Source organism: Dasypus novemcinctus, chromosome 2, assembly GCF_030445035.2.
Source record: "Dasypus novemcinctus isolate mDasNov1 chromosome 2, mDasNov1.1.hap2, whole genome shotgun sequence".
Taxonomy (NCBI): Eukaryota; Metazoa; Chordata; class Mammalia; order Cingulata; family Dasypodidae; genus Dasypus; species Dasypus novemcinctus.
Genome location: NC_080674.1, coordinates 37,684,687 through 37,705,208, shown reverse-complemented (window position 1 = coordinate 37,705,208; position 20,522 = coordinate 37,684,687). Strand labels below are relative to the sequence as shown.

General features: G+C 35.9%; 2 protein-coding genes across 4 annotated transcripts; one reads left to right on the top strand and one right to left on the bottom strand.

The window, feature by feature from the left end:
- Positions 1–2,827: 2,827 nt before the first annotated feature.
- On the bottom strand, positions 2,828–11,488 carry BRIX1 (biogenesis of ribosomes BRX1). The gene is made up of 10 exons (XM_004453340.5): positions 11,177–11,488; positions 8,735–8,846; positions 7,872–7,915; positions 5,620–5,690; positions 5,287–5,336; positions 5,111–5,184; positions 4,891–4,941; positions 4,587–4,688; positions 3,470–3,598; positions 2,828–3,233 (listed from the first exon to the last, which is right to left on the bottom strand). The coding sequence occupies exons 1-10, from the start codon at positions 11,333–11,335 to the stop codon at positions 2,964–2,966; spliced, it is 1,062 nt and encodes a 353-aa protein (XP_004453397.1). The 5' UTR covers positions 11,336–11,488; the 3' UTR covers positions 2,828–2,963.
- Positions 7,393–20,162, top strand: RAD1 (RAD1 checkpoint DNA exonuclease). 3 transcript variants are annotated; one of them, XM_058307685.2, is made up of 6 exons: positions 7,393–7,439; positions 12,091–12,358; positions 13,271–13,379; positions 16,031–16,289; positions 18,604–18,702; positions 19,017–20,162. In XM_058307685.2, exons 2-6 carry the CDS (start codon positions 12,161–12,163, stop codon positions 19,198–19,200), a joined length of 849 nt encoding a protein of 282 aa, XP_058163668.1. In that variant the 5' UTR covers positions 7,393–7,439; positions 12,091–12,160; the 3' UTR covers positions 19,201–20,162. The 3 variants fall into 3 exon arrangements, with proteins under 3 accessions (XP_058163668.1, XP_004453399.1, XP_004453398.1); XM_004453342.3 differs by lacking the exon at positions 7,393–7,439 and adding an exon at positions 11,425–11,506; XM_004453341.4 differs by lacking the exon at positions 7,393–7,439 and adding an exon at positions 11,506–11,611.
- Positions 20,163–20,522: the final 360 nt, after the last annotated feature.

The window sequence follows — 20,522 nt, the reverse complement described above, 5'->3', positions numbered from 1 at the left end:
CGCGCTTCCCCACACTAAGTGGCAGGATTGGATTGGACTGGATTGAGCACCAGGCTTGTGGGCTGGCTCTTTCCAAGTCTCTTCAACTGCCGCTTTATAGCTCTGATACTGCTCATCTTGACCAATATGCGTGAGAAAAGGCAGTTAAGATGGTTTAAGTTGAAACAGCTGAAGAGAGAGCCATCAGTACATTTTAAAATAACATCCCAACGATCGTACTAAATGCTTCATTAAACTTTGCTGATTCACCAGCACTCTTTAATCCTAATTTATTGACCTCTAATCCTACCTTTCCAAAATTAGGATAACATTTAAGTTAAGGGATATGTAAGCCGTAAATTTTGGTCTGACTAGCCCAAATACCATATTATACAAGATATGTACAACTGTTGCAAGCAATTTATGTGTCAATATAGAATCCTAGTGTCCTTCGAACACATTAAGGTATCAAAATATTTCATTTTAATGTGGATAGGATGTTTCTGTACATCAGTTGTTAGGTGTGAGTTATAAACCATACGTAGGGTTAGAAATGTTAGCTGTGTTGCTGCTAACATCTATTGTACAAGGTTGGGGTAACCCTCAAATAGTTTAGGAAGATTGTCCCTTTCTTCCCTATATCCAGCCCCTGCACAGTGAAAACAAATCAACTCTCAGCATTGTCAGAATTTTCCACACACCACTGTCCAACCAACTTTCTACTCAAAACTCATAGCACTTGCCTCTTCCAGAGAAGGAAGATTCTATAATGGCTTCATTAGTTAACAAATTGGTGATGGATTGGGATTAGTAAGAAGCAGTAGTGTGAGGAAAAATGGGATCTTTCCCCGCCTAGGAAGGGAATTGGGGAGAAGAAAAAATGACAAAAATCCAAAGATGATTACATGGGCTATAAATTTCAACCTAAAAAACATCTTTATATTAAACAGGTTGCTAAATAAACATGGACTTTGAGACAATCCATTTCAAAGGAATCCTCATTCAAATAAGTCACAAAATACTGCAAAAAAGAACGTCTCTATATAGAAACTGAGAATTCAAATTTAAGTAATGCCACCAAAAATCTACTACACCCATCAAAAGTATTGTCTTTAACCCATAACTTTTTCATCCAGTTTGTTTATAACCTATAATTAACTTCTTGAGATATGCTTTAAAAAAAAAATCCTGAATATGGTTGGTTGTCTTCTCATCCAAGGCTATATAAACTAAATGACCATTTTGTTTCTGCACTTATCCAAATTTGCCTTGAATTAGCTACATACAAGTATTCCCAGTGAATCTTTAACTTGAATTACCTGCATAACTTCCATTATTTCAAGATTAGTAGCCTAATTTAGACTATGTCAAGATAAGTAGGCTAATTCAATATAATCTTGGAAAGGCCTTTTTTAAGCATAAAATTAAACAAAAATGGAAGATCCAGAGTTCTGCCTAAAGATAAAAATAGAATAAAATGCAAATTGGGAAAAACTAGTACAAGGCAACCCTAGCACAGAAAAACAAGATTAAACCAGTCACAAAAGAAAAACCACATCAAAAAAAGTATTCACTCTTTTCTAGCATTTTTTCACCTATCAAATTGACATTATTTCCCCTTTGATAATGGTGCAAAGAAATAAACACTCAAACCTCGAGTGAAGTATGATTTGGAAAGCAATAGAAAAGCATTAAAATGTTAATAATCTTAACCCGAGTTCTACCTCCAGTAAACAAATGTGCAGATTTATGTATAAAAATGTTGACTTACAGGAACCAATGCCAGCACAAGAAGAAAAACATACATTCAATATCCAACAGGGTATTGCTTATGTTGGAGTAGAATACTGTTCACACATGGAAAAATGATGTAATAAGGTGACAAAACGGGGGTATGAATTACCCCTTTACAATGCCTGTCTACCCATACCCTCAGCAGCTAGTCTCCACGGCCACCAGCACCTTTCTCCTCCTCTGGTACTAACCTACCTTCAAGACAGTAAGGCCAGTGTTCCCTTTGCTACCAATAAGCATTTTTCATGAAGGGAGAACTTACGTTCTTGTGCTCCAAAAACTGTTTTTTTCCTTTAATTTATAAAATCCTATGAACACATTTATCAACTCATTTCTCAAAATCCTGAGGGTTTTTTTTTTTTTAAGAGGATTGATCCCAGGACCTTTTATGTGGGAAGCCAGTGCTCAACCACTCAGTCACATTGGCTTCCCCGAGTTGGGTTTTATTGTATTTTGATTTTTTTTCGAGGCACCAGAAAATGAACCCAGAACCTCCCATGTGATAGGCAAGCATTCAACTGCTTGAGCCACATCTACTCCCCCTAAGAGGTCTTTAACATTACATTTAAAAAATATGAGGTCCCCATATACCTCCCACCCCCCTCACCCCACTCCTTTCCCCATAACAATCTCCCCCATCATCATGAGACATTCATTGCATTTGGTGAATACGTCTCTGAGTCCTAAGAAGTTTTATTGTAATCTTCTGTGAGATTAGAAAAGATCAGACATTGACTTTTCTTTCAAGGCCTCATTACTTGGTGACTCACGCACTCCAACCTCTCATTAAGCTACTTCCCTTTCTACCACTTTATCCTCCCTTCTTTACAATCCAGAAACTACTCTCACATTGCCTAATACTTTGTCATACAATTAGCAATGACCCAATAAATGTCTGAACTTCAGAACTTTTGCTAAAGCAAACATTTTAATTCAAGAGAGCAAGCCTAAAGTTCAGGTGTGCTAAATTTTTAATACCAAGCCAGCTCTGAAAAGAAAGACAAACTTATGTGTTCTGGGTATATTTTATTTAGAAAACTGAAGACACAAGAAATCCTTGGCATTTTATTTTTTATTTATTTTAAATGCCATACCAATTAGCTATAAGACAGTTCTGGACAATAAAATATATACACACTGAAACAAAATAAATACAAAATAACTAAAAAACAAATTAGTTATCCATTGATTCATTTTGCATTCCCCTTGTTCATCTTCTGGTTCAATTTTCTTTGCCTTTTGTATATCCTTTTTTTTCGTGCTTTCAAATCGACTTTTGGCTCTGGTTTTACCCACTGTATTTCTACAGGTTTTTCTTCAGCTGGTATAGCAAAAACATCTTCAGTGGGATCATGTGGAAGAATAGTCTTTGGTTCTTTCTTTCTCAATTTCTGCACATCTTTCACTTGCTGTTTCTCTTTGTATTTTGCAGCTGTGATGGATCTCATGATACGCCGATGCTAGAACCAGAAAATATTACATGCTTTGACATCAAATAAACATTTTATAAAAGGGAAGGGCATTCACTCAGGTACACTTACTTCCTTCATCCTGTGTCATTAAAAAACATAGTATTTCGCAAGCCTATATGCAGCAAAGACCAAACCCTTTAATTTCACAATTAACAGAACTCTTCCCAGAATCATTTAACCAAAGAGTTTTGGGACACTGAAGATCAATAACTAAAACAGCTTACCATGTTTGGTGACTGGTAATGAGGATTTTCATACAAAGTTGGTCCTCCAAAACTTCCCTGGAATATCTTTATGAGATTTAAAACAAAACGAGGTCCTATTTCTACAAGAGCAGCATCTTCTTCTATGATCTTTAACAAAAAGAAAACATTTCATTTTGGTTTATACTCTTCTTGAAAGGTATACTATCTATAGCCTCATTACAAATATATCTAATTTGAATTTGGTACACAGGTATCTTGCTTCTCACAGTCCATATGTTCCTGAAATAATGATTAAAATGAATTTTAAAAACTGTGACCACTACAAAATATATCAAAAAAGCTATAGAGAATCCTTTAAAAATTTAAACCAACCCCTAAATTTTTTCTGTAATTCTAATTCATAGATTAAAAGGTATTACAAAAAGATAAATGGTCAAATTTACATCTGAATGGCTAATGGAGATGGGATTAAGAGGCAACTGACCTATAAAAGTTAGTATTGTTGATTGGTTCAGGGCCGTCTGCTCTCAAAGGTTGAAGGGAAAGGTTTAATTTATACTGTGAGGTACTCAGTATAACAACACATGCAGAAAAGAAACCAGTTTATTCTCTTATGCTGCATGATACTTTGTTCTTGCTGCTCCCTTCTACCTCTCTACTGACTTATTAACCTGCCAAAATTTCCTGACTGAAGATTTCTAGAATCCCTCCTTCTTCTGAATGAGTCACTGTATGATACATCCAGTACTGAACCCTTCTATAGAGGTTATGTCTTTCTAGGTCTTAATCCCATAGATGGATTCTAACCTCCTGTGAGAGAAATTTATATTTTGCTGTATCCCTTTACAGCACCTAGCAAAAATGTGGAACCTAATTCACTCACGGCTCTTCAGACTATTTTCTTTCATAAAATTAAATATGCAGTAGCTTGTTAGGAAACCTATAGCCCATATCAGCTGACAAGCAAGATAGCGATGACTTAATGTATGAGATATTATAACATTATTTGCTGCAAGTCTCTGTGGGAGGAAAAGGATACTATTTAAAACAGGAAGATTTGTCATTTGCATTTTCTGTGTCGACAAACCTGTATATCCTTATTTCAAACCATAATTAAAAATTAAGTAAGGCTAACCTGAAAGTTCCGAAACCATATCCTATTATCTAAAATGGTGAATGTAAACACGTGGTCCACAAATGGCTGGCTCTTGGGATGATACCGTGGTGTACAAAAAATCTTGAGGGGGGAAAAAAACCAAACATGTATTAATTCCTTATTCCAATCACACCTTGTATGTTTTAGATAGCTAAGTTTTTTTTTAAAAAGTCCACAGAAAGATACTCATTAATAATATATATTCCTAAAAAAGACCAACCAAATAAAAATAAAGACAAAAACAAAAAACAAACAAAAAGGACCATTTAGAAAAGATATTTACCTGAATTAAGAGTTCTTTTAACAAAGCATAATGTGGTAATTCATCAAAAGCCTATAAAAATAACATGAATACATTACTGGACAACAGCAGAGTGCCTTATTTAAAGATATTGTGAACGTTTTTCAAATCCTAACTAAATTGGATTATACAACTATATTCACAAAAAACCAACCATGCAGAGTAAGAAAATCAGACTTCATACACTGAATAAGAAACTTACAGGATCAAAAGATAAAAGTGGCCGAGAACCTTTCAAACAGTTTCCAGTCAGCTTTAGTTCAGCTAAGGTATGAACTAGAAAAAATTAGTACAAAAAAAGTTAAAACTTTGGCACAATTGTTCCAAAAGACTGGTTTAAATTTTCTCGTAACATTTTTAAAAATTTAATCAACTTACTATTTTGAACAAGGAACTTAGCAGATGGTCCATGAGGTGAATTTGAAAGCCTAAAAAAAACATGAGGGAAGCTTTTTTAACAAATTACAATAAAAAAATGTATTAAATGCTATCATAGCTACTCACAGTTAAAAGACACCAGTGTGCTTATAATATTCATATTTTTCTTGAAGGATTTCAAATTTTAGGAACTCAAATGAGTTTTATTCTTCCTCTCTCCCTTCTCTTTTTTTTTTTATATAAAAGACTAAAAGGAGTCTGAGTATGAGAGGTTCAAAGTATAAATCCATTTAAATAAATGAGTTCTACATGAATCTTAATATATTCTCTTACCACATATAAAGGTCTTGTTTTTTCTTGGCTTCAAAATAGATACATTTATTGCAGTTTTTCATTTCACAGACCTAGATGAAGCAAAGCATAGACAAATGAAGTTCCTAACAAGTCAGAACTAAAATAATTCAATGCAAATAACATGTACATTCGTTTAAAAATATTTAAGTTAATAGGCTACGAAGATGTAAATCTAGGTAAAATATATTTTTTAACAGAAAGAAATTTGAAAGTTCTTTTTAGGTATTCTGCTGAAGGTAAACTAGATACTGTCCCCACCACAGCTTACCACTCCTTTCTGTTCTAACATTTTTTTTTTTTAGAAGTTGAGTGAAATCCAGTTTCTTTTTTTTTTTCTTTTAAAGATTTATTTATTTATTTCTCTCCCCTTCCCCTCCCCACCCCACCCTGCTTGTCTGTTCTCTGTGTCTATTTGCTGTGTCTTCTTTGTCCGCTTCTGTTTTTGTCAGAGGCACAGGAATCTGTTTCTTTTGGTTGCGTCGCGTCATCTTGGGTCAGCTGTGTGTGGCACCATTCCTGGGCAGGTTGCACTTTCCTTCACGCTGGGCGGCTCTCCTTACGGGGTGCACTCCTTGCGTGTGGGGCTCCCCTACGCAGGGGACCGTGGCAGGGCACTCCTTGCGTGCGTCAGCACTGCGCATGGGCCAGCTCCACATGGGTCAAGGAGGCCTGGGGTTTGAACTGCGGACCTCCCATGTGGTAGACGGATGCCCTAACCACTGGGCTAAGCCCGCCACCTGTTCTAATATTTTTAAGTAACTGGTCTCACTTCTGATTACTGGAAACATCTCATTCTTGACCCCATGGATAAACTACAAAGACTGAATACAGATGCCCTTGAGGTTAGAGCACACTATAATTACTTACCAATCTTTTGAAAATACAATCCTAATAGATCAATGATAGTTATGATTTTAACTTCTTGGTTTTAAGGGCAAGAAATTTAAATATTTCTTCCTCACTTTAGTACTCTCATTTCTGATGATTTCGCTCTGTTACATCACTAAGGGATTGGTGAAAAGGAATATACTAAACTTATATTGAATTAAATTAAAATTCAAAGCCTGGAAGGTTTACAAAATAACATTTGAGAAATACACAAAAATAATACAGGAAACACATCTTCTTGTATTTAAACTTCTTGAAACTAATGTTTTAAAAATTCTTAGTGCTAATGCTTTTGTTTCCTATTGGTCTTTGAATGTACATAACAATATTAAGTTTATACCACTCCTGGGCCTCTGTACTTGCCGTTTTCTCTACCTAGTATGCTCTACCAACATTTTTCTCCTTCCCTAAGTCTGATCAAATATTAAGATGAACATCATCCCTTCAGAAAGGTCTTTCTAGTCCAAACTCACTTGCCACAAACCCATACCCAGCTTTATTTTGCATATCTCCATTTGAAGTCATAATACTTGATTATGGCCTGTCTCCCCCATTAGAATAGCTTTATGATGACAGGTGCTTTCTTTTGTTAAACATTATTTCCACAGCTCCTAGAATAATGTCACATATAAGAGGTTCAAAAATTTGTGCCCTTTAAATGAAGAAAAAGAAGCCTTTCTAATAGGTAGAATTATCTTAATATAATTCTTCTAAATTTTGAAAAGAAAGGCCTTAAAAAATACAGATTTGGTATTCTAACAATATTTCAAAAAATCAAACTGTTACTAGTCTGTAATACCTTAAGAACAAATATCGCATGCGTTTTTTGTTTTTTTTTTAGTAGGAGGTAGCAAGGAATGAACCAGGGGCCTCATAAATGGGAGGCAGACAACCACTGAGCTACACTCAGAGTAAGCATCACTTTTAATATTGGCAAAATGCTTTTTACAATGTGGCTTTCCTGCAAATATTTAATTATGCTTTTAAAAATTTTTATACATGTTGACTGATAGTTTTTATGAGTGCTTATTACAAATTTAGCACCATACTAGGCATTATGGGAGAAATGACATAGAATCCTTGTCTTCAGGAAATTTCAGTATGTTTATAAAAAGCCAAACAGGAAAGATCTAGAAATAAGGATATATACTGGAGCACTAAACTGTAAGATAAAGACATACTGTAAAAACTTAAAAGAGAAATTATCAAAGAGTCAGTAAACTTTGCCTGAATATCTTTTACAAAACAATTTTAAAGTAATTGAATAACTTTTTTAAACGAACTATCTTCAATGTTAATACGGTATTCTAAAACATTTTATTGTAATTCATTTCTATAATTACCTCATTAATAACAAATAACTTATCTTTACGATCCATTTTAGTATCTGTAAAAAGAAAAAAGGAAAGTAAACAAAAAATTTCACAGCTACTTCAATCAACTCACATATGCTAACTAGACAGTAATTTAGAGTGTTTTCACTTCTTCAGTTTTTAGAAAATTTTACTACTGTCAAACTGCTATGACCTGAAAACACCTGACCTCTTCAAAAATCTTCATTTCTTGTTAAATCAGAAAATCAGTGGGTAAAAAATGTCATCAAGAATTAGAGTCTAAAGGCAGTGGTCTCAGACTTAAGTATTCATCAAATCCGTCCCCTCCCCCCACTTTGAGGAGGTACTAGGGATTGAACCCAAGACTTCATATGTGTGAAGCATGCACTCAACCACTGATCTAAAACTGCTCCCCCTACCCCAGGTTTAAACAAAAACAAAACAACTCAGAAAGCAATATATTGCAGTTTTAAAACATTTAGACGGACAAAGAAAGCATCTCTTATATCTCATGACTTCTGAAGGCATTACAATGAAAGCATTCCTGGACCTTGAAGAAATAAAATCAGGATATTCTGTTTAAGAAAGTGAAGAAAATATCTGATGAATTCTAGAAAGAATGTCTAACAAAATCTTAACTCGAAAAACCTGGCACTTGAAAGGATCATCTTCTGAGGTACTGTGATTCTTTACTTGACAAAACTGTAAAAATAAAATGTGATTTTAAGTAGAACTATATAAATAAATAAGTCTTTTGAAAAGGAGATACTGGGTTGAACCCTGGATATCATATATGTGAAGCACATACTCAACCACTGAGCTACACCCGCTCCCCTAAATACAAAATTTTCAAGCAGTCAATACATAGGCACCTGCTTTAGAATGAGGCATCAACATTCTTAAATCTTGCATTAAATGTCTCGTTCTGAAATTTATTCCTCTGGAAGAAAAGATGAGAATCCGTTCCTTATTTTTCCACTTGCCCTAAAGGAAAAAAAAATGCTTAGATTTTAAAATATCATACTGAACTTCTCTTGTTTTTTTAAAAGACTTTAAAAATATCTAGTTTTTCCAACACTGCACCATCTTAATTTATCAAGACTATGGTAGAGTGGTAACTCTGCTTCTTCTACCATGTGTGTAATTCACTACAGAGAAATATACAAGAATATAAGACTGTAATACATGTACATAAACCTCAACATACTACATGAATGTTAAAAATCTCTCTACTCTTGAAATCAAAATAGGCTCCTTATTCAACATTTCTTGCACAATAGAACTTTAATATTAATGTTTACAAGTTTCTACTAGGAACCAAGTACTATTCTCACGGGGGAATACAGATAATAAAACAAACTCATAAAGACATAGGGGCATGAAACTGTGAAATACTAACAATAGCTAATGTTTCTAATAGAATGACAGAGACCTCATAATCATTCACACAGTTTCAATTATCATCAACTCTATACAAAGGTAGGAAAATCTCTCTCCAGTCTAGTAATCCAAGTATTTGACTCAAAGTCAACTACATCATCTTATACCTTAAATCAGGTAATTATCCATGCTACTTTTCTACCTTAAATCTGGTAATTATTTATGTTACTTTTCTGGTATCACCATACTTTCAGTTCCCCCAGGCTTGACATTTCAGTCATCTGTAAATCTTCATGTCTTTATTCTCACACAGCAAAAGCACTACTAAATGTTACTTTCTCTGTCCAACAACTCAATCCTTTCTTATTCCCACTATCCTAGATCAGATCCTAATAACTTTATATTGACTGCACATATCCTAAATGGCAAGACTTTCCAGACAAGAGCCCCTCCAATCAACGTGGCATGCAAGCACCATTTATTCAATGCTTCAGTCACATCCATACCTCTCAGAGCTTTCTAAACAAACTCCAAAATGACGTAGATTTAAAACAGTATTCTAAAGTACATTTTCATTTTACCTTACTATTGCCCCAATCAATAGTGCTAAGCTAACTCACTTAAGCTAACATGACTTTTTAAAAACTTTATTTAAGGTTTTCATCATTTTCCCACTTCAACAACTTTGTTCAGGTCTTTTTCTCTCCCTTGAACTGTTCCCTCCCATTTTGAATATCAAAATTCTACCCTTCCTTTGAGACCCAGTGAAAAGAGTAAGCTCTTCATGAAACTTTCCTTGATTATCCCAGGGAAAAGAAAACCATCTCTATCTTCCACATCTCCAAGACTTTACCATGTTGTGACACAGATCACAGACACTTATCGTACTTTTTCCTAGCTCCTTAAGGGAAGAGTGAGAGCACTAACATTTACTGAAAACTTAGTTTATTATTCACAAAAAGTAATTCCTATTTTCTTCCTTAACTTGCAGATAAGAGCACCAAATGTGGCAGTTAATGAGCAGCGCTAAAATTTAAGCTCATTAAAAATTCTTCAGGGTTCACTCTTCCTTGAGCCAGCCACACCACACAAAGCACTAATATTCATTTATACATTTATCTCATTTACTTATCATCTACTATGTGCTAGCTTACTATGGTAAACGGGGGAAGAGACAAATTAACAAATTATCAAAGTCCTCGTAGTTAGTACTCGGTCTAGCTTAAGGGGTTCTCAGTTACATGTATAAAGTCCAGCAATTTGTGTTCACCTTCTTTTGAATAAAAAATCACCAACTTTTATCAATTAGTTCTTAGTTTACTTCTCAACTCCAAAACTTCAGAGAGACTCCGCTCTAGTCACTTTTGCAATCCCAAGGCCAAAGAGATCCTAAACTTCGTACAGTACCTTACACGTTAAGCTTATTGTAGAGAGGTAAAGCTCATACTATCTAGTCTGACTTTCAGTATCCCTTGAGAGTTAACGACTTATTCAGACAAGTCGGAGTCACAATTAAGAACAGCAATTTTTTAAAGGACCGCAAAACAAGTTTCAAGATCTCTGACAGTAGCTAATTGGGGCAAAATATGAGAATATTAATCATACGAAGAGATATGCTCACAGACAAATAACCTAAAAAAAGTACTAACCTACCAAAAAAACTGAGTAACTGGAGGACAAACGACGGAAACTGAAGTACCTCCAGTGACACTGTTTAAGTGCACCAAAGCCCGCCCAACTGTTCAGCCCGCCGCCTCCTGAAAAGCGGCCCCGAGCACATGGCTTGCTCAGCGCCCAGTCCGGCAGGCTGACAGGTAAAACCGAGTTCCTGTGACAGGCTACTCTATTAAGTTATCCCAGCTGAAGTCACGTAAATAGCAGGAAGGCGCGTGGAGCTGCGGAAACACGTGAAACCCGAGGGTAGCGCCTTCTACCTTGCAAACAGGGCCTGGGATGCGGTCTCTCTCTTCTTCTTCAGCCTCCGCTGCTACGTCTCGTCGCTTAGCCAGCGGCCCGGCATCTTTTTCGTTTCTTTTTGGCCTCTTGGCCTGGGTCGCCAAGCCTCCACGACGCTTCCTCTTGGGCACCGCCATCTTGCCTTTGCTCTTTGCCTTCCTTCCGGCTCTGTCGCTCTCTCCTTTTCCCCATCTCTATGGTAATATGATGACTCATTCCGGTTTCTGTGGTACCTTAGTCTGGGCTCTCTAGCCATCCTCCAGCTCAGTGGTGATGGTAGCCGATTTGGCGGGGCGGGTTGAAAAGAGGTAGGAGTGACTTCCCTTTCTCCTCAAATTTCCCGGGAATTGGAGCTCGCTGCCGGAGTAAACTGGCTGGCAAGAGCTGTCTGGTGTCTGGACTCCAGCTCGAAGGTAGAGTCTCCGCGCCTCGCATTCCGAAGGAAACAGATAGTTTTCCGGGGCTGGTGGGTGAATGATGTTGTCTGGAAGTCTTCCAGGACCTCCTGCGGAATCATGGCCCGCCCCCACTGCCTCTTCTGCTTAGTTAGCATCAGGGCCGGTGGCGCGGGACAGCTCAAAACAGACTCCGTAGGCCTACATGATCCCTGTTTGCCTTAGCGAAACTGGCGTCAAGTAGAACTACTGTCTGTCAGTTGCCTATTTTCATTTTTCACATCTTTTCAGGTAGACGTTACTGTCGCTATTCTAAAGACGAAGAAACCATAGGTTAGGAAGGTCGAGTAATTTCCCCCAAAGTTAAATGGCAATTAAGTAGCAGAGTAGCCCTGGTCGGCCGAATTCAAAGCCCGAGTCCTCACTGCCTCGGCGTAGTTTGAGACCGCCGGACCTCGCCAGCATTAATAGGGTGTTTTATTGTCTAATCCCGTCAGGTGTTTCCTTACCTGCAGAAGCAATCGTTGGCCGCAGAAGCAGCCCTTGGAACCTAATGTGCAGTGAACGATGCCCCTCCTAACTTCACAGATCGAAGCTGAGAATGATCAGTACAGCTTAGTGGCCAACCTTGACAACGTTAGGAATCTCTCCAATATCTTGAAAGCCATTCATTTCCGAGAACATGCCACATGTTTTGCTACTAAAAATGGAATCAAGGTTACAGTGGAAAATGCAAAGTGTGTACAAGCAAATGCTTTTATTCAGGTATGAGACATGATATTCCTGACCCATTTTAATGAATTCCAAAGATCTTAGTACACAAAATTTAAGTTAGACAACAAAATGTGGTTATTTGAATTATTTTTGCCTACTGAAAACAAATTCTTTTTCCATCTTATTTTACAGAGATGATGGTTAATAATAATGACTGATATTTACTAAGCTAAACTGTAGGCCAGGCACTCTTCTGGGTGTTTTATGTTTAACTCATTTAATTCTCACAGAAATCCATATTATTCCCAATTTAAATTGACGGATCCTGAGGTACAGAGTGTTTTAAGTTATTTGCTGTAGTCCTACAACTGGTAATTGGCTTAGTTGGGTTGACAACCCAGAAAGTTTATGCTCTTCACCACTGCATTATTACCACCTCCCTATTATTAAAAAAGACTTTCCTTTTATCTTAATAGAATCTGTTCAATATCTTTATGATCCAGATAGGATTTTGGATTCAGTGCAGCATCTTTGAATATCTAAGTGCCAATCGCAAAGTGACCTCAGGGATAGAGGGATAAATGAGACATGGTTCCTGTTCTCAAAAAAATTGAAAACTAATATGTATATATTATCACCGTTTGGTATTTTGCAAGTGACCTTAGTGGTGCAGATGGACATGTAAAGGAGATGAAGGTCACTTGGGTGATAGTTTTAAATCCATGAAGGACTCTTCATAAAGTTTGCATGGAGCCTAAATACCTGCTACATCGTTACCATTGAGTAGTAGTATTCTAATGAACAATAGTTGTAAAAAGTAAGATGTGATTGGTAATAAGAAATGATTTTCATGGTGTTAGTACAATATTGTTAAAACTTACCAAATGAAATATAGAATCTTTATATGTGAGTTCTCATTCCTTAATACATATAATGACATTTTCATGTTTATTTTTTTTATAGGCTGGAATATTTCAAGAATTTATGGTTCGGGAAGAGTCTGTTACATTTCGAATTAATTTAACTGTTCTTTTAGACTGTTTATCTATTTTTGGATCAAATCCGATGACAGGTGAACCATCTCATTATCATTATAGTGACATAAAAGCATTATACAGAATGATCAGAAAAATACAAAAAAGTTATTTATAATATAACCACCTCTTTAAAAAATTGCCAGTTTATTTTTCATTGGTCACAATCATGGATTCAATTCTTAACTTTTCATAGCATTAACAGAAAGTATGTATATGGTTCTTTTCATATTTGCAAAACTATTTACAGTCTTCTTGTCATAAGGCAAATTGGAGTCAAGTTGCAGCTTACAGAATTTTATTCAGGACACCAAGATTGCTGCTGCAGCAGCTAAGAAATATTTTGCTTGAAAAATCAAAAGCAACTTAAGGCTGGGAAGTTTGCTGGCAGTTTTATAAACAGAAAGAAGTTGGCTAGGTTTTGTCTGTTGGAACAGGGACCTGATAATCATTTAGAGGTGGGTTAAGTGTAAGCAGGGCTTTATTTTTTGTTATGTTTGGGGCTTTATTTTTTTTATTTTTTATTTTTTTATTTTTTATTGAAGTATATCATTCATGCATGAACACATAAACAATGAGTGTATAGTAAAGATTGTGAATTTACAAAATAAACATACATAACATCACACAGGGGTCTCATATATCACCCCTCCACCAACTCTTTGCATTGGTGTGAAACATTTGTTACAAACTATGCAAGAGCATTGTCAAAATATTACTACCAACTATATTCCTTACCTTATAGTTAGTGTATTTTCCCCCCAACCTGTTCTTTTTTTAAGTATTTTTGTTACAGATATTGTGAACTTGCAAAACAAAAATACAGATGTTTGGCTTTCCCATACAACGCCATACCCTGGTGGAACATTTGTTATAGATTATGAGATAATATCATCAGACTATTATACCACAATCATGGTCCATTGCATACATTTGGCACACTTTTTCCATATATCTCCATTATCAACACAGTTAAAGTGTGGAGACGGATAGATTTGATAGTAACACATTATATATAGGTGATTAACAACTGGTTTATAAATGGGATTGTGACTGAAAAAGCTAGTCTGGGGAAGTAAATGTCAATAGATAGCAAGCTAAAGAATAATTTAGGGATTGAATAATAGTGAACTCAGAGGCAGTTGAGAATTATGGTTAAGGGTACAAATATAAGAGCGTGCTTCTGTTAGCTAGAACAGATGTACATCACTATTGCAGGGTGATGGGAATATGGAGAAACATTGGAAAACTACAATTGGTGTGACCTATAGATTGTGGTTAACAGCAATACTATAATATTCTTACATTAATGCCAAACTATACCATGTCGGTAATGGAGGTATATGGGGCTTTATTTTTTATTGGACTTGTTATGCTTAACCTTGGGGCTTAATTGGCTCTGTGCGTTCCAGTGTCCTGGAAGGTACTTTCTGAAGAAGTTTGTCTTATTCTATGCTAATTTGGGGAATTTAACTTTTGTGTTGGTTCTGGGAAAACCCAGGAGCTATTTTGATTATACTTAACTCTCTTTCTCTCTCCTTTTTTTTTTATTTACAAGGCTTTCAGGGATTTTAAATCTGAACTGACAAAAGAAGACCTTGAACATGTTTTAAATATCTTTAACTTTGTGAAATATGTTTTAGTTGCTTCTTTTCCCTAACTTGTCCAGAAATGAAAAGCTAGTTAGTGGCAGAGAAAAATGGAAACCAGTTCTCTTGATTCCCAATTTACTGTGTTCAGTTTGCTTTTATTTTTCTTTAAGCTCTGCATTATGAATTACGTCTGTTTCCCCAAATATTTTCATTAAGATACATGTTTTTTTCATTTGTTTAGGAAGTGATTTTTAGGAATGTTGAAATTCAATTTTTATGGCTATAAAACAAAGGATCCCCAAAGAATAATTTTATTTCTTGGGAAAAGAATCCAGAGTTAACCAGGGAGAAATTCAGTTATGTACTTCTGTCCAAAAATATGTATTTTATTAATATTGACAATACCACATTATTATATATATTCTAATGCAGTGTTCCACAGTTGGTTTTACATAAAAGCATGTGCATTCTCCATCTTCCTCACTGAGGTTCTCCATCAAGTTAGGGGAAGGAGCTAGAATGTCTTATTATATTCCTTCTCCTCTCTGGTGGTTTGCAATGTTAAGATAAATTCTTTGGTTATTCCTACACCATGTTAACTACCCCGTCTTTCCCCCCCAGTTTGTGTTAAAATTGGAGAAAATGTAAAGAATATCTTTCAATAGAAAAAGCTGAAAAACCTTTTTAGTGAATAAACTGATTATACAGAAGATATCAAAGTAATCCACTTTTGGACAGGTTGAAACGTTATTAGTATAGCCTATTCTTCAACAATTGTTAGAATGTTGGTCCATGCCGATTTTTCAGTCTTGAAATTTTATATACAAAATCAACAAGCTATTTCTGAGGTGTTTTTGGCAAGCTTGAAAATGATTTCAAAAAGTTACATTACATTTCAGTTCTAGTTCTCAGTTTTCTTTTAGTTTTTGTAATTGTTTACATACAACTGTCATCAGGGAAGATGTAATCCCTTCTTATAAGGAGATACATATATAAGATCGAAATTGGGAAGAATAAGGAGTTTTATGTATCATTTTGAGTAGAAGCTGAATCCAGACATAGAGCTAAACCCAAAGTATGATTTATTTTCATTGCAGGGACTTTAACTGCACTTCGGATGTGTTACCAAGGTTATGGTTACCCTTTGATGCTATTTCTAGAAGAAGGAGGAGTAGTGACAGTTTGTAAAATCAATACTCAGGAGCCTGAGGAGACTCTGGATTTTGATTTCTGTAGCACCAATGTGATTAATAAAATTATTCTGCAGTCAGAGGGACTCCGTGAAGCATTTTCGGAATTGGATATGACGAGTGAGGTCCTACAGATCACCATGTCTCCTGACAAACCTTATTTCAGGTACTTGAAAGCAGTACAATAATAGTTAACACATTCTATACACCATTTCCCCACGTAAGACGTTTGCTTAGGGTGTGAAATTTTTATTATGCAAGTTCCTAAGAATTTTTAGAACTAAAAAGAGCTTTTAATCCTACTTCATAATTTTACAGATCAGGAAACTTAAGACCTAGGAAGGTTAGCTCATTACTTAAGGTTTCATAGTTAGGTAGTATTGATTTCTAGATGAAAAACCCAATCACCTAATTTATACACTAGTGTTTTTTTTCATTGTTCTACTTCCTGTTGTAGATCAAGTTATATCACAAGGACAATTGGGTTTAAACTTCTAGGAAAGGTGTTTGGATTATATAGTAACGTATTTTTCTTTCAAATTAGGACAGGATTCAAAAGGAAGTAGTTAGCTTTCTATATACATGGTTCATTCACTAAGTATCTATTGATCACCTAGTTGTGTATATCCACCTTATTAAACACCATGGGGAGAAACAGCTTAAAATTAAGGTGAAGAGGGAAGCAGACTTGGTCCAATGGATAGGGCATCCGCCTACCACATGGGAGGTCCGCAGTTCAAATCCCGGACCTCCCTGACCTGTGTGGAACTGACCCATGCGCAGTGCTGATGCGTGCAGGGAGTGCCATGCCACGCAGGGGTTTCCCCCGTGTGGGGGAGCCCCACGCGCAAGGAGTGCACCCTGTAAGGAGAGCTGCCCGGTGCTAAAGAAAGTGCAGCCTGCCCAAGAATGGCCCCGCACACACAGAGAGCTGACACAAGATGATGCAACAAAAAGAAACACAGATTCCCGATGCTGCTGCTAAGGATAGAAGCAATCTCAAAAGAACACACAGCAAATGGACACAGAGAGCAGACAATTGGGGGGTGGGGAGGAAGGGGAGAGAAATAAATCTTTAAAAAAAATCAAGGTGAAGAGAAGATACGTGAAACAGCATTGAAAGAACAAAATTGCATGACATTAAGTACCAAAAAAATATACACAGGTACTTAGGGAAATAGTATACCTGTGTACTTAAGGGAGGATTGGGCAAGGTAAGTTTCCTAGGGAAGGACATTTCTCAGAAGGAATATGTCCAAAATCATCAAGGTACTCCTGATATATGTTGACCACGCAATTTATAAAATGGCAAGCCTCTTCAGGATTAGTGTCAGTTTAGTGAAAGGATCTAAGTACTTCTTCTCTTCTGGAATATTTCAGAGTATTAAAGAGTAAAGGAGCTCAGGAATAAGAGCTATAACTTGTACATTTTGTACCTACTTTCGGAGAATTGCAGACCCTTTTCATGTCATTGGGCAGTTAAAAATTTGGATTAAGGTCTGTTAAAAGATTGTCAGTTAACAAAATTATAAATCAATGGAACTTTTCCTTAACTAATGATAGGAATTGAAATTCCAGGTGTTTAAGCAGACTATTTCAGAGGCTTCCCTTCTAAATGATCTCTCAGCTTTCATTTCTAGATGGATCATGCATCTTTCAAGTTCAGTATTGGGAAATGATTTGGTGATGGAAGGGTGGGGTTGGAATTTTCCTCTAGATATGTTAAATTTAAAGTGCACGTGACATGGAAGGGTGGCTGAATATAGGTATACAGATCAAAAGATGAGTCTAGACTGGAGATTTAGATTTGGAAGCCATCATAATAATTGGCTATTAATGAGATAAGATAGCTCAGTATGTTAGGAGAAAGAAGATGGACCCTGAGGAAAACCAGCACCTAGGTCTTAAACCACTGTGCTATATAGTATAAGGTGCTAACCCTATAACAATTGATCAATCAGTTCTTGTAATTAGGTAAACAAATATTTGTAAATTGCCTTCTCACAATTATGGCTATTACCAAGCTAGGGAAACCATATAACAGCCTTAAGAGCAGTGTAAAATACAGAAAAGCCTAAATTGCTTGGTAGGTCTGTAAACATAGAGGACCAGGTCTAAGGCTTACAGGTGATTTACCTCAGGGTCTTCCATCACCCCTACACTCTCTCCTCTCTTAGATATTTCTAATTTAAGGATGAGAAGAATCAATATCAGTGTAAGATTAAGGTAATGAAATTGAGGCAAGCACCCCTGGATTTCATTTTGTGATTTTTTTTCAAAGCTGTTTCATAGTTGCTCTTTCCCCTGTACTCTCCCACAGCATCCTTTGGGAACCTTTATTATAGTACTTGTTTATAATATATTGTAAATACTTGCTTATATGTCTGTTTCACCAGAATGAGCTTCTTAAGGAAATGTTTTATTTGGATCCTGTTGTTGCTAATTGTTGGACCAATGAATGAGTTGTTCATTTTCTGTAGGTTATCTACCTTTGGAAATGCTGGAAGCTCCCACCTTGACTATCCCAAAGATTCTGATTTGATGGAAGCATTTCATTGTAATCAGACTCAGGTCAACAGGTCAGTTCTTATAAGATGTTGCCATTGGTGATGAAGTTAAATACCAAATTTCTATCAAGTAAATTAAACAAACTTTCAGTTTATTAATAAAATGCACAGCATTAAAAAAAAAGATGCTGGATTTACTTGGGGATTTGGGTTTGTAATAGTGGATGAAATTTTTAAAATTGAGATAACAGCAAATTGGACAAAGTATTTGATTTTATTATATTTGCTACTTGGTAGTACTTGGCTAATTTTCATTCTTGGAGTTATGAACACTGCTTTAAGTGTGCTCAAATAACACCTTTTATTTACTGTTTACTCTTCTGCAGCTACAAGATTTCCTTACTGAAACCCTCCACAAAGGCATTAGTTCTATCTTGTAAGGTATCTATTCGAACTGATAACCGAGGATTCCTCTCATTACAGTATATGATTAGAAATGAAGATGGACAAATATGTTTTGTGGAATATTACTGCTGCCCTGATGAAGTTGTTCCTGAATCTGAGTCTTAATTATGAAAATTGACTGTGATATGTATGTATCCATTCATGATAGGTTATATTCTTATTCTGGGTATAGTACTCTTATGATTTCTTTTTGGATTTTCTGTAGGGGAGAAATGAAGAGGAGATAGGAGCAACTTCCCTGTGCCCTAATAGATACTGGGTATTTTGTAAAGAAATATTTCTATGCAGTCATGCATTATCCAGTATTGTACTACCCTATGGTTCTGTTTCTTGAACGCATGGCATTCCTTATGAGCCAAGATGAATAAATTATGTGTTCTGCTCTAAGTAGGACATTTCAAGAGCCTAAAGATTTAAAGTTTGATGAAAATATATTTGAGGTGTTCTTTTATTTATTTGCCATTAGGAAAAACATAGGTATGTAGGCATTGCTTGGTATGAATTCTGGAGAATGTATCTTAAAGTTTTGGTTCTCAAAGTGTAGTGCCCAAACCAGCAACTTTGGCATCACCTGTGAACTTGTCAGAAACTCTAGAGGTGAGTTCCAGCAATATTTAACAAGCCTTCCCCCAGAAGATTCTGATGCATGCTAAAGTTTGAGAACCACTGTTTTAAAGAATCCTGATTTTTTAAAAATAGCATTTAATTGCATTAAAGGGATTGTTTTACATGTGATTTCTTCACAGCCATAATTTGAAGTTTGAATATTAGGTATCATCAAACAGTTAGAACAATTCTTTATATATTTTTAAAGTACACTTTTTGAAGAAATCTGAGTATATAACAGTCTTCAGAGTTAATTTTTTTTTCTTGTCAAAACTGTTCAATGCATAAAAGTACTGCATTAAGTACTTACTAGACATCCTCTACTGCCTAAAAGAAGTTCTTGACCAAACCAAGGAATAGAAAATGACTTAAGTGGTTTTATACTTTTCTGAATAGTTTTCACTGAAATAATTTATGTGCCGTGTAGATATTTTTGTGTTTAATAAAATATATTGCTAAAATCATCTGACTTGTTCTTTAGTAGAAAAAATACATATAACTAAAATGAAGTTTGTCTTTGTTACTGTACCAGGTGAAAACAGCTCAGTGTCTCTCAAGTGAGCAGGCACTATTGGCCTCTTGGATGGGGCAGTTCTTAATTGGAATAGACTGTCCATCCTTTGCAGGATTCATTTAGCCTCCCTGACCCTCACCCACTAATGCCAGTCATTGTGACCACAAATAAAAAGTGACACCATACTATTGTAAAGAACCACTGAATAATGTTCACCAAAATTTGAGAGTATATTTAGAATGCCCTACCTAAAAATAGACCACCTAGCATTAAACAAAACTGGGTTGGAGAGTATTGCAGGGAAGCA

Coding starts and splice junctions, on each gene's coding strand:
- RAD1 (XM_058307685.2), top strand. CDS start 12,161: ATGCCCCTCCTAACTTCACAGATCGAAGCTGAGAATGATCAGTACAGC. Junction 13,380..16,030: donor TGGATCAAATCCGATGACAG/GTGAACCATCTC, acceptor TTTTCATTGCAG/GGACTTTAACTGCACTTCGG. Junction 18,703..19,016: donor AATCAGACTCAGGTCAACAG/GTCAGTTCTTAT, acceptor ACTCTTCTGCAG/CTACAAGATTTCCTTACTGA.
- BRIX1 (XM_004453340.5), bottom strand. CDS start 11,335: ATGGCGGTGCCCAAGAGGAAGCGTCGTGGAGGCTTGGCGACCCAGGCC. Junction 8,847..11,176: donor TCCCAGGCCCTGTTTGCAAG/GTAGAAGGCGCT, acceptor TTTTTCCTTTAG/GGCAAGTGGAAAAATAAGGA. Junction 4,689..4,890: donor TAAAAGAACTCTTAATTCAG/GTAAATATCTTT, acceptor TCCCCCCTCAAG/ATTTTTTGTACACCACGGTA.